Source organism: Vipera berus (genome assembly GCF_964194415.1).
Source record: "Vipera berus genome assembly, chromosome: 16".
NCBI lineage: Eukaryota > Metazoa > Chordata > Lepidosauria > Squamata > Viperidae > Vipera > Vipera berus.
This window is the reverse complement of record NC_138219.1, coordinates 7,059,808-7,071,464: the sequence shown is the minus strand read 5'-3', so window position 1 is coordinate 7,071,464 and position 11,657 is coordinate 7,059,808. Positions and strand designations below refer to the sequence as shown.

General features: G+C 49.3%; 1 protein-coding gene across 2 annotated transcripts; it reads right to left on the bottom strand.

Annotated features, from left to right (window-relative positions):
* Window positions 1–279: 279 nt before the first annotated feature.
* Window positions 280–10,662, bottom strand: LOC308675247 (adenylosuccinate synthetase isozyme 2-like). Of its 2 annotated transcripts, XM_081340359.1 has the most exons (13): window positions 10,430–10,662; window positions 9,313–9,415; window positions 8,880–8,948; window positions 8,460–8,510; window positions 7,816–7,882; window positions 6,534–6,641; window positions 6,115–6,196; window positions 5,198–5,324; window positions 4,145–4,299; window positions 3,692–3,816; window positions 2,682–2,779; window positions 1,611–1,760; window positions 280–1,521 (listed from the first exon to the last, which is right to left on the bottom strand). In XM_081340359.1, the coding sequence occupies exons 1-13, from the start codon at window positions 10,649–10,651 to the stop codon at window positions 1,469–1,471; spliced, it is 1,410 nt and encodes a 469-aa protein (XP_081196485.1). In that variant the 5' UTR covers window positions 10,652–10,662; the 3' UTR covers window positions 280–1,468. The 2 variants fall into 2 exon arrangements, with proteins under 2 accessions (XP_081196485.1, XP_081196486.1); XM_081340360.1 differs by lacking the exon at window positions 8,460–8,510.
* Window positions 10,663–11,657: the final 995 nt, after the last annotated feature.

Genomic DNA, 11,657 nt, shown 5'->3' with positions numbered 1-11,657 from the left:
GCCTCAACTTATTCAACCGTTCATTTTTAACGACCGAACTTAAAATGGCACTTCCGTTTGGGAAGCAGAATTCGCTTAACGGTTGTGCTTTTTTTTTTTTTAAAGTCACCACCCTAAAAATCGGGTCCGACTCGACTTACGACCGCAATGACTTATGACGGAAAATTTGGTCCCAATTATGATCGTAAGCTGAGGACTATCTGACGAGGGCAACCTGGGGGAAGGGGGAAAAAAAAAAAGAACAGCCGTTTTTTTTCTTTCACTATTCCAACCGATATATAAAATAAATCGTTAATTCTTTATTGCTTTTTGTGGCAGATTTAGCAACGGCCAAAAAAAAAACCCCAAACGAACAAAACGACGTGAGAACAAGACAGATTTCCTTCTAAACCACTAAGGTTTCGTGTGTTTGGACGTGGTGAGATAGGGCTGTGCAAGTAGAAAACTAGAAAGCTTGATAGCACCCCTTCGGCTGCTGTGTTAAATTGCTGCTTCCCCCGTTAACCAACGGCAATTAAAGAGGCTAGTCCCGATTAAGGTTCCCAAGGGGAAAAGAAACCACACAATTTACAGGGAGTGCTACGGCAATTTAGCGATCCCTGAAGGAGGAAGGAGGTGTAAATCTGCACAGTTAGGTTTAACCGTAGAAAGCGTGCTGTTTTTTTTAAATGTAGAAAGCTAAAAAAATAATTTTAAAAAATTGCTGCAACAGCACAAAATACCTGCCATTCGGAGACCACCACGTGCTAGTTTTCGCAGCAGGAAGTGGGGACGGACAGTCCTCGACTTACGACGGGCCCCTTTGTGACGGTTTGAAATTGCAACGGACGTTTCTCCCAAGGCACTACTTTACCACCCGGTTCTATACAGTAGATATGCTGCTGAACTACAACTCCCAGGATTCCTCACTGCCAGCCTATATTGGCGGGAACGGCTACGGTTGGGAACAAAGTGCTTGGCGTCACAGGACTACAATTCCCATGAACCACCTGGCTGAAGGCCATGGGGAGGGACACCTCCAGGAAGGGGGTCTGGCTAATTAGCAGGGATGACCAAAGGGATTAGCTGATTAGAGATAGCAAACTACAAATGCTGGCTAGATCAGGGTGAGGGGGAACCAATGGCAGCTTGTGTGGGGAGGCGGGGGGAGGGGGGAAGAGATAAAACAGATCAGCGGTGCGAAAATGGAGTGTTTGCCCTTAACGGTCCTGGAAAGAGCTTTTCAAATCTCAGCTGCCAGCCAGCTGGTCCTCATTCTCTTCCCGAAGAACAGCGGGACGGCACAAAAGGCTGAGAGGGGATTTTACAAAGGGGACATCGAGGAAGCGGTGCTACCCCTCTACCAAAGGTGGGGGTCTGGCCTGAGCGCATTCCAAGGCAGAGTTGGCTTCCGGGGCGGGTCCTCGGCTGCTCATTCAAGGAATGGAGAGAAGACACAGCCTCCAGCTCTGGTCCGGTGCAGGAGACTTCAGAAGAGTTTGATGATGGACTTGCGCGATTTCCCCACCCCGATCCACTTGACTGCGAAAAGAGTTTGGGGTTTATATCTCCCCCCCGGTTAACCCCCCTTTCAAAAACACTCCAAACTCTGGGCTGCCCCAAAGGCTCACCTGGTACTTCCAGGTATTCCTCAATAAACCGGATGTAGGCCTGGGCCTCGGCAGGCAAGTCGCCGAACGTGCGCGCTCCCTCGGTGCTACGTCGCCATCCCGGAAGCTCCTTGTACTTCACCGTGACCTTGTTCAGGAGCTCCTGGTTGGCTGCGGACGGTGACAGAAAGGAAGGAAGGGAGAATGTAGGGTGACCCTGGGGCTCTCTGAGCTGGGTGGTTGTCCTTGGAGACGTTTCGTGACCCAACTAGGTAACAGAATCAGTGCAAGAAGGGAGGTGGGGTTGTAGGGAGGAGGAGGAGGAGGAGGAGGAGGAGGAGGAGGAGGAGGAGGAGGAGGAGGAGGAAACTGTAAGGTCCTTGTTCTCTAAGCTGGGTAGTTTGCTTGGAGACGTTTTGTGACCCAACTAGGTAACATCATCAGTGCTAGAAGGTAGGGGAGTTTGCAGAGAGGAGGAGGAGGAAGAGGAGGAAATTGTGAGGTCCTTGGTGTTCTCTGAGCTTGCTGGTTTACTTGCAGATGTTTCAAGACCCATCTAGGTAACATCAACAGTGCTAGAACGTTTGCAGAGGAGGAGGAGGAGGAGGAGGAGGAGGAAGGGCTTTAGAGGAGGAGGAGGAGGAAGGAGGGAGAGAAGAGGACGACTGTGGGTCCTTGGTGCTTTCCTTGCAGATGTTTCATGACCCAGCTAGGTAACATCTTCAATGCTAGGTTTTGCAGAGAGGAGCAAGGAGAGAGCGATTAGGAGGAGGAGGATGACGACAACAACTGTTGGGTCCTTGGTGCTCACTGAGCATGGTGGTTTTCTTGCAGACGTTTCATGGCCCAACTAGGAAACATCATCAGTGCTAGACGGGTATTTGCAGCAAACCCCTCTCTCTTCTAGCACGGATGATGTTCCCCAGCTGGGTCTTGAAACGTCTGCAAGAAAACCACCCAGCTCAGAGAGCACCAAGGACCCCACAGTTCAACTACTTGAGCTACCAAGTCTCTTCTACTGATACAGAGGCAACTATCAGCTCCTTCTCTGCTGGGCCCTATGGGTCTCCACCCCAAAGTCCGCAGTCTCACCTGGGAAATACGGAATCTGCTCCCCATCCAGATGGTATTCCACGCCCACCTTGATCTCTTCAAAGTCATCCAGGATGTCCAGCTTGGTCACTGCCAGCCTAGGAAGTGTCCAGGAAACGTGTTACCATCAAGCCAAAAACTTTCCCTCCTCAATGGCTGACATTAGAGATGGTCCTTGACGTACGGCCATTTGCTTAGTCACCCATTCAGGGCTGAAAAAAAGTTGAGTTATGACTTGTCCTCACGCTTATGACCAACGCGGCACCCTTACGGTCAGGAAATGGGTCATCCTGGTGCTGAGCAACAGGTATGTATTGACAACGGTTGCGGCGTCACCTGATCAGCGTTGGCAACCTTCCCGAGAAGCAAAGGTCAACGGAGGGAGCACCATTTCACTTAAGTGACCCCGATTTGCTTAATGACCAAGGCTAAAAAGCGGTCAAGTCAGGCGCAGTCGCATGATGACTTCGGAGCGAGCTTGCTCAGCGGTGCAAACTCCGTTCCTAAGTCAAGGAGTATCTATCTTGGAAGTAGACCTGCCGGCTTTACGGAAGATGCTTGGATTTGAACTCGTAAGCTGCATAGACAAGGCCAAAGTAGGGGACTCCTCTGTCAACAAGGGGCGCTGCTCTGCAAAATTTCCCAGGACACCCTTGCAGCCAAGGCTCCACACCCATTTGTGCAGTACTCAAATGACCCTTAGGACGCAGGTAAACCTCCAAGTGGCCTCAACGGCTCTCTAAAAAAGAAGGCAAATGAACAGTTGTCTACAAGGAGTATAAATCCTTCCATTCCCCACTATTCAGTCAGAGCTGAAGAAGCTTCTTGGAGGAGAAGCGAAATGTCTTCAAAGAAAAAAAAAAGTCCTGTTGCCTCCTCAAACAAATGCGCCTTTGAGTCAGCCATGAGCTGGATGACAGAGACATTCACAGGACACCCAAACCCCCAAGGGGAAAAAAAAATGGAAGTAATAAAATAACAATACATAAATAAATTTGGAAGAGGCTTACGCGCTGAAACCGTTGATCCTATGAGCATATTTCACCAGGACGAGGTCCAGCCAGCCACAGCGACGCTTGCGGCCCGTGGTCACCCCGAATTCCCGCCCTCGTGTTTGGAGCGTCTCGCCGATCTCCTGCAAAGGAGATTCAAAAACGTACGGTTGGAAAATCCTGGTCTTCTGCCGAAATAATCAGATATTTTGTGTGTGTGTGTGTGTGTGTGTGTGTGTGTGTGTGTGTGTGTGTGTGATCAGCCCGGAAGCTTTGTTATACAGGCAGTCCTCAGTTTGCAGCCAGAACTTAGCCCAACATTTCCACTGCTCAGCAAAAGTTTTTGAGTCTCGCCCCCGTTTCACGACCTTTCCTGCCACAGTTGTTAAGTGGATCACTTCAGTTGTGAAGTCAATAACAGGCAGCTCAGGCCGTGGAGAAAACGGCTCCCCCCTGTTTCAAGGGACTTACGTTGTTCTGCTCAGTCGGGAAGGTCCCCCCGCCGACGCGGGTGGTGTACGCCTTCACCACACCGTACACCTTGCCGATGTAATGGGGGGGGATGCCAAGGCCGGTACACACCCCTCCCACCGTGCAATTAGAGGAGGTCACACAGGGGTAAGTACCTTTGGGGGAGACAAGGAAAATTCTTGCGCTACAAAAGGACATTTTAAAAAAAATTTGGGGGGGGGGCACTCAGCGGCACCTGCACATTTCCAAGGAGAATCTCTAGCTAGAAGTCCCGGTCCCCTCCAACAACACTAAGCGATACTTTGGTGATTTCTCCAGGTTCCTCCTGCAGTTAGTCTAACGTTAGAATCATGAGGACTAGAACCTTGTTTTTACAGAACATCTCAGTGGAGGGGAGGTAGCTCCTTCCTGAGCTGAAATTCCAGCATCTTTATCTCTGCTCTGGCTGAGTCAACTCAAGTCCTGTTTTTTTAAGGGATTACTTTTATTTTATTTAATAAATTTATATGCTGCCATCTTGCCTTCCCTGGCAGCCCTGCCTGGCTTTGCTTGGTTTTTGATCCAGATAATAATCTAATCTAATCTAATCTAATCTGATCTGATCTAGCATATCAATGTTTTATATATATATATATATATATATATATTAATGTAAAATATATATCATAATAAGTATGATATATATTTTAATGTAATATGATATATAAGACAATTAAATCAATATATAATACGAGAGGAGATCAACCCTGACTGCTCTTTAGAAGGCCAGATCCTAAAGCTAAAACTCAAATCCTTTGGCCACCTAATGAGAAGGAAGGACTCACTGGAGAAGAGCCTCATGCTGGGAAAGATTGAGGGCAATAGAAGAAGGGGACAACAGAGAATGAGGTGGCTGGATGGAGTCATTGAAGCGGGAGGCGTGAGCCTAAATGGACTCCAGAAAATGGTAGAGGACAGGAAGGCCTGGAGGAACATTGTCCAAAGGGTCGCGATGGGTCGGACACGACTTCGCAGCTAACAACAAATATAATATAAAATAAGATAAGTAAATACCAAAATCGATGTCCAGGAGGGCTGCGTTAGCTCCTTCGACGAGAATCTTCTTGGGGGGTCCATGCAGAGCTTGGTACATGAAATAAACCCCATCCTTCACCAGGGGGCGGATCTTCTCTGCATAGATCTGCCAATCAATAAAGATGGACAGGGACATCAACCTGAGGCCACTGGTTGTTTTTTTCTAATTCTAAGGAAGCAGCCGAGTGCTTCCTTTATTTGTAAGAAAGGGCAAATACCCAATGAGGGAAGAATTCGATATGAGGCTCTGATACCCAATAATTTTCAATCTTTTTTTAAAAAAGGGAAGTTTCTAGTCCTTCTGGAGGACAAGTGCACTCAAACTGGTTAAGATCAAGGCCACCGAAGGACGAGGAAGGCCAGTTAAGTTTGTAAGTCTCAAGAAAAAATGTGATTGCAGCTAACCATGATTTGCTCAGTTAATAAGCATACAGGTAAGTCCCCGACGTACGACCACAACGGAGCCCAAACTTGTTAAGCAAAAGCAGTTTTGAGCTTTGCCCCGTTTTACAACCTTTCTTGCCACTGTTAAGTGAATCACTGTGGTTATTAAATTAGTAGCACGGTCGTTAAGCGAATCAGGCTTTCCCCCATTGACTTTGCTTGTCAGAAAGTCTCAAAAGGGGATCATGTGACCCCAGGGACGCTGCAACCGTCGTAAATGCGAGTCAACTGCCAAGCGTTCGAATTTTGATCACGTGACCACGGGGAGGCTGCGACGGTCGTAAGTCTGAAACACTGTCATCAATCAATCTTTTCCAGTGCCATTGCAACTTCAAACGGTCCCTTACCGAACGTTTGAAAGTCGAGGGCCAGCTGTATTTGAGTCTGCAAACCCTGGATTAAACCAGCTTTAAGCAGACAAGAAATTTCCCCACTCGGATGCCCCGAAATACCTTTAGCTGTTCCAGTTCAGCTTCTGTGTCGATATTAAGCGTTGGATAGCTGGCTTTGTAGTGCTGGGCCAAAACCCTGAACCTGAAACAAGGTGGCAGTAAATTCGTGGTTTTCCAAAAAATAATTATTATCATTATCAAATTTCTTTGCCACCCGTCTCGCCGTCCAAGTGGCTTCCGAGTAAGATAAAACATACAAATCTCCGACAATTATAAACAAAAAAAAGGTTAAAATTACAAAAATTAAAACACACTAAAAAAAATTTCAAATAAAATTTCAAACTTAGGCAGAGACTGTGCTCCAGTCTGTCTGCCCTTGACCCTCAATGAGGACTAGTGGCATTCCCTGGATTCAACCGGCGCTTCCACTTCACACCCCCATCCCGTATTAAATTCTGCCACCTCCCAATTGTACTCACTTTTTGGAGAACTCGTTAAAATCCGCCAACAGATCGCAAATCCGCAGGCCAGTCCTGGAGGCTTTAGAGGCGTAGGCAGGCCCGATGCCCTTCTTGGTGGTGCCAAGGCTGTCGGAAGAAACCAACTGGGCTTCAAACGGGGGTCCGAAACGGCACTTTCCACCCTCATTCTAACTATGGGCGGTCCTCGACTTACAACAATTCATTTAGTGACTGTTTGGCGCTGAAAAAAATGACCAAGGATCGTTTTTCGCCCTTAACCAGTCGCAGGATCCCTGTGGGTGCAGGATCCAAATTCGGACGCTTGGAAACAGGCACGTACTTATGACGGTCGCAGTGACCCAGGGTCACGTGATTCAAATTCAGACGCTTGGCAACTGGTTCGTATTTATGACCCTTGCTGTGTCCCGGGGTTGGGCGATCCCCTTTGGCGACCTTCTGATCAGCAAAGTCCATGGGAAAAGAGCTTGGTTCACTTAATATCCGTGTTGCTAACATAGCAACGGTGTTGGGGATTCGCATAACAACTGTGGTAAGAAGCGTCATAAAACGGGGCCAAGCTCATCAAGGACTGTCTCGCTTAGGGACAGAAACTTTGGACTCCCAATTGGTCCAGGGCTGTCTTTAACATTATTCTGATGGTATGTGAGAATGGGGAAAGAGACACAGACGGGGACGTTCAGGTAACTGAGCCCTCGGCTGCTCAATGGGTGGAGGAAGACTCAGAAGGGACACACACACACACCCAGTTTGTCAGGATGTAAAGGAGACGGAGAGGGCTGGAATGACGTGTGGGGCTGAGGGAGGCTGCCCAGGGACCGGTCAGATAAGGGTCAGCTGAGCCCTTGGCTGCATAGTGGACAGATTCAGAAGGAATCCTCCCTACTTCCAAAGGAAGTAAAGGAGCTGGCTCTAGGGGTATGTGGGGAAGACCTTGAGAGAGGGATGAAAAGATGCCACCAAGAGAAGGATCAGATAAGAGACACCATGGCCTTGGCTGCATAACGGATGGAGAAAGAGGGTCAGAAGGGACACCCCCCTTTAGTTTCACAGGCTGTAACGGTATGGGGGGTGGGGGTGGGAAGAGATGTGATTTCAGCCCAGCACGATTCTGTTCACTGAGATGCACAATAAACTCTGCTGGCTGTGCTTCCGGTCTGGACTACCTCATGAGGCTGGCACTTCTCCATTTCAGCCTGCTGATTCATTTCCGCCCTCGGTCACGGACAGCTTCGGAAAGCAAAGTTTTAACTTTTCTTCCAAAGCCCCCCCCCCCACTTACTTTTTCCCGGCTTGCTGTTGCCTCTGCTGCTCTTGGATTCCGTCCACAGCTTGGTGGAAATTAAACACTAGAGAACACAAAAGAGCCAGTTTGGTACGGTGTGGTTGAAGGCCCCAGGCTTAAAAGAGTTCTAGTACAGCTTTAGGCATGAAAGATGGCTGGGTGACTTTTAGGCCAATCACCAGGGGACGGTGAGTTCTAGTTCTGCCTCAAGCAGGAAAGGCACTGGGTAACTTTGGGCTAATGGTCAGGAGCGTGGGAGTTCTAGTTCTGCCTTAGATAGGAAAGCTGGCTGGGTGACTTTGAACCAATCACCAGGAGACGGTTGAGTTCTACTCCTGCCTTAGCCGCAAAAGCCAGCTAGATGACTTTGGGTCGATCACCGGGAGACTGTGAGTTCTAGTTCTGTCTTAGGTATAAAAGCCAACTGGGTGACTTGGGGCCAATCCTCTTTCAAAGCCCAGTCCACCCGACAAGGTTGTGGTGGTGGGGGGGAAAAGAGCAGGAAGGTGCGTGGGATACATTGGCCACCCTGAGTTATTTGTGAAATAATAAAGGCAGGATATCAATTAAGTAAATAAATAGAGATACGGAGGGCCAAGAACTTGGCCCTCCAAAATTTCCCCATTTTTTCCAAGACTTACCCAAGTGGGCACGATCGGAAATCACGGTCCGACTTTCCCAGCCTTCCAACCCTGGGGGAAGCAAAAGGTTTCTTAATATTACAGCCCTAGAAAGGGAACAGCTGTCATCCTGAAAAGAGGCCTTTGACATCTTCAAACTTCCACATCTGTCTATCCCAGCTCCTGGGGCAGGACTCAGAGGCCTAATGCCATCTAAACATCTGCCTGACTGTGCAACAAACCACAATAATAACTGAACACCATCAGCACTGGCAAAATCCCCATTGGTCAATTCTGCTCTATTCCGATTGACTGAAGTCCCAAGAAGATGACTTTTTTGGGCGGGAGGGGAATTAAGGCAATTGGTCCCAATGCATTTTTTCTTTTTTTTACTTCCTTTTCTCTTTCCTTCACACCAAACTGCTATGGAGAAGGACTCACCCGATCCTTTTTTTAGGTTTTTTTCAGCTTCTTCAAAAAGTCCCGGAAGGTGGATTACGACCCCGTTCCCTGGAATAAGACGGCATATTCATACTGATGTATTTTCTCTGGTGTTTTTTTTCTCCCTTTTCTCTTATAGGTAGTCCTTGATTTGCAACCGTTCATTTAGCGACCGTTCGGAGTGACAACGGCATTGGGGGGAAAAAGTGACTTAGGAGCGTTTTTCACACTTGCGACCGCTGCAGCATTCCCCCACGGTCACGTGTGTTGCTAATGTCACAACTGCAGGGATTTGATGAACCATGTGGCAAGGAAGGTCGTAAAATGAGAGAAAATTCACTTAGCCACTGTCTCCCTTAGCTACATATCATTGGGGCTCAATTTTGGTCGTAAAGCGAGGGCTACCCGTGCGTACACACAGATGAAAGCTCACCAATGAATGAAGTGGCGTTGTGATTGATAACTCCGCTGGGCAAGAGGTGGAAATTGTATTCCAACGTGTCCACCACAACGGTGTGTCCTGCATTATTGCCACCCTGCGGGGAGAAAAAAAACAAACCCCAGAGGTATACATAGCTGGTGTCGATAAGAGAAAGAGAACAAAAGAGCGCACACAGCTGTGTTTACACAACACTGACCCACACCTGTCAGGCTGCACCCATACACGACAAGGAGATTCAAGGACGAAACTTGGAAGGGGCTTTTTTGGAAGACTGGCATGCTTCAATTCCCAGAATTCCTCAGCCAGCCCCCTGCAAAGGATGGGCTTTGCAGTTCCCCCCAATAAAGCTGCAGAAGATGGGGTTTGTATTCCCCCCCATAAGGGACGGAGAACCCATCTCCCTCCAAGTTATAGGTTCATAAGAAAGCGGGCCACATGCTGACTATGGAGGATTTGTACTGCCCTCAAAGGGGGGGACCCCTCCCCAAAGTTACATGTTCAGAGAAAGAAGCCCTGCACAGGTTGTGGAGGATGGAATTTGAAGTCCCCAGCTGCAGAGGATAGGAGAGGATTTAAGCCCCCCCCCATTCTGCACAGGTTGGATTTAAGCCCCCCCCATTCTGCACAGGTTGGGATTTGTAGTTCCCCCCAGCTGCAAGGGGTGGGAGTTGTAGTTTCCCCAAACTACAGAGGGTGGGATTTGTACTTCCCCCAGCTCCAGAGATGGGATTGGTAGTTCTCCCAATTTACGGAGGGTGGGATTTAGTTTCCCCAGCCGTGGAGGATGGGAGTTGAAGTCACAACTGCAGAGGATAGGACTCCAGCAATCTGCAGAGGGCGGGATTTGTAATTCTCCCAGGTGCGAGGGATGGGATTTGTAGTCGCCAGCTACAAAGGATAGGACTTAAGTCCCCCAATCTGCGGAGGGTGGGATTTGTAGTCCACCCCCCCCCCCAAGTTCACGAGGATGGGAGCTGTAAGTCCGCAGCCGCAGAGGAATAGGAGCCAAGTCCTTCAATCCGGGGAGGGTGGCATTTGTAGTTCCCCCAAACGCGGGGGATGGGTTTTGTAGTCCCCCCTGCCCCGAAGAGCAGAGCACGCGGCTCACCTGGCACCTGCAGACCAGGTCGGCGTCGAGGCTGAGCAGGTCGACCACCTTCCCTTTGCCCTCGTCGCCCCACTGCGCCCCCAGCACCACCGTCACCCGGTTCCCGGCAGGGGTAGAGTGGGGAGCCGACCCCAACCGGGCCCGCTTCCCGCCCGGCCCTTCGCCGGTCCCGCCATTCAGCAAACCCCCCGTCGCCGCCAGCGAGCCGCCCTCTCCCGCCATGTGCTGCAAGCAAAGCGGCGAGCCCTAACATGGCGCCGCCCGGGCCGGCTTCGGCGCCAGCAGTCAACATGGCGGCGGCGGGGAGCGAGAGAGCGAGAGCGCCTTTTCTTCTTCTCCTCCGGATACGGCGCGCGAGAGCAGACATTCCCAATGCGGAGAGCCGGCTTCCGCGTTCGCCTTTCTCCCTTCCCCAGGTAAAGAGACTAGGTTGGAAAGAGGCTGGATTGGGAGGCAGCGCGTGTATGCAGGTGTTGCCTGCCCGGCGCACAGGTGTTTCTGGCGTGGAGAGATGATCACGATGATATAGATGATAATAACAACAACAAAGCAAACAATAATAATAATGGCTGGTGGCACAAGTCAGTTTAAACCGGATTTGGCATTTTTGTCCTCTTGGACCTGCGGGATGTCAGCCGTGCCAAGTCAAGCTGCCTTTCGTAATTGACCGATGGAGATTTTGTCAATGCTGATGTTGTACATGTGGTGCTCCAGATGTTTTGGGATTGCACCCAAGATGCCCGTCACTGTTGGTACAGGTAGTCCTTGACTTACAGCCGTTAATTTAGTGACTGTTCAAAGTCATGACAGCACTGAGAAAGGTTGAGTGATGAGAGCTTTTCGCTCTTATGACCACTGTAGCATCCCTGTGGTCATGTGATCAATAGAGAGATGCTTGACAATGACTCGTATTTATGACGGTTGCGGTCCCGGGGTCATGTGATCCCCTTATGCGTTCTGATAAGATTCACTTAACAACTATGGCAAGGAAGGTTGTGAAATGGGGCAAAATTCACTTAACGTCTCAGTAACAGGAATGTTGGGCCCAATTGTAGTCGTAAGTCAAGGACTAACTGTACTTTGATTTCATGTGCTGTCGTCTTTCTACTTTTATTTGGCAGATCTTTGTACGACTGGTGTCCCCAGAACCACTGAATTTTAAATGCAGCAGGAAGCATTAGCTAAAATGGCCATATTTAGATAAGTCAGGAACAAGACCCTGGAGGCT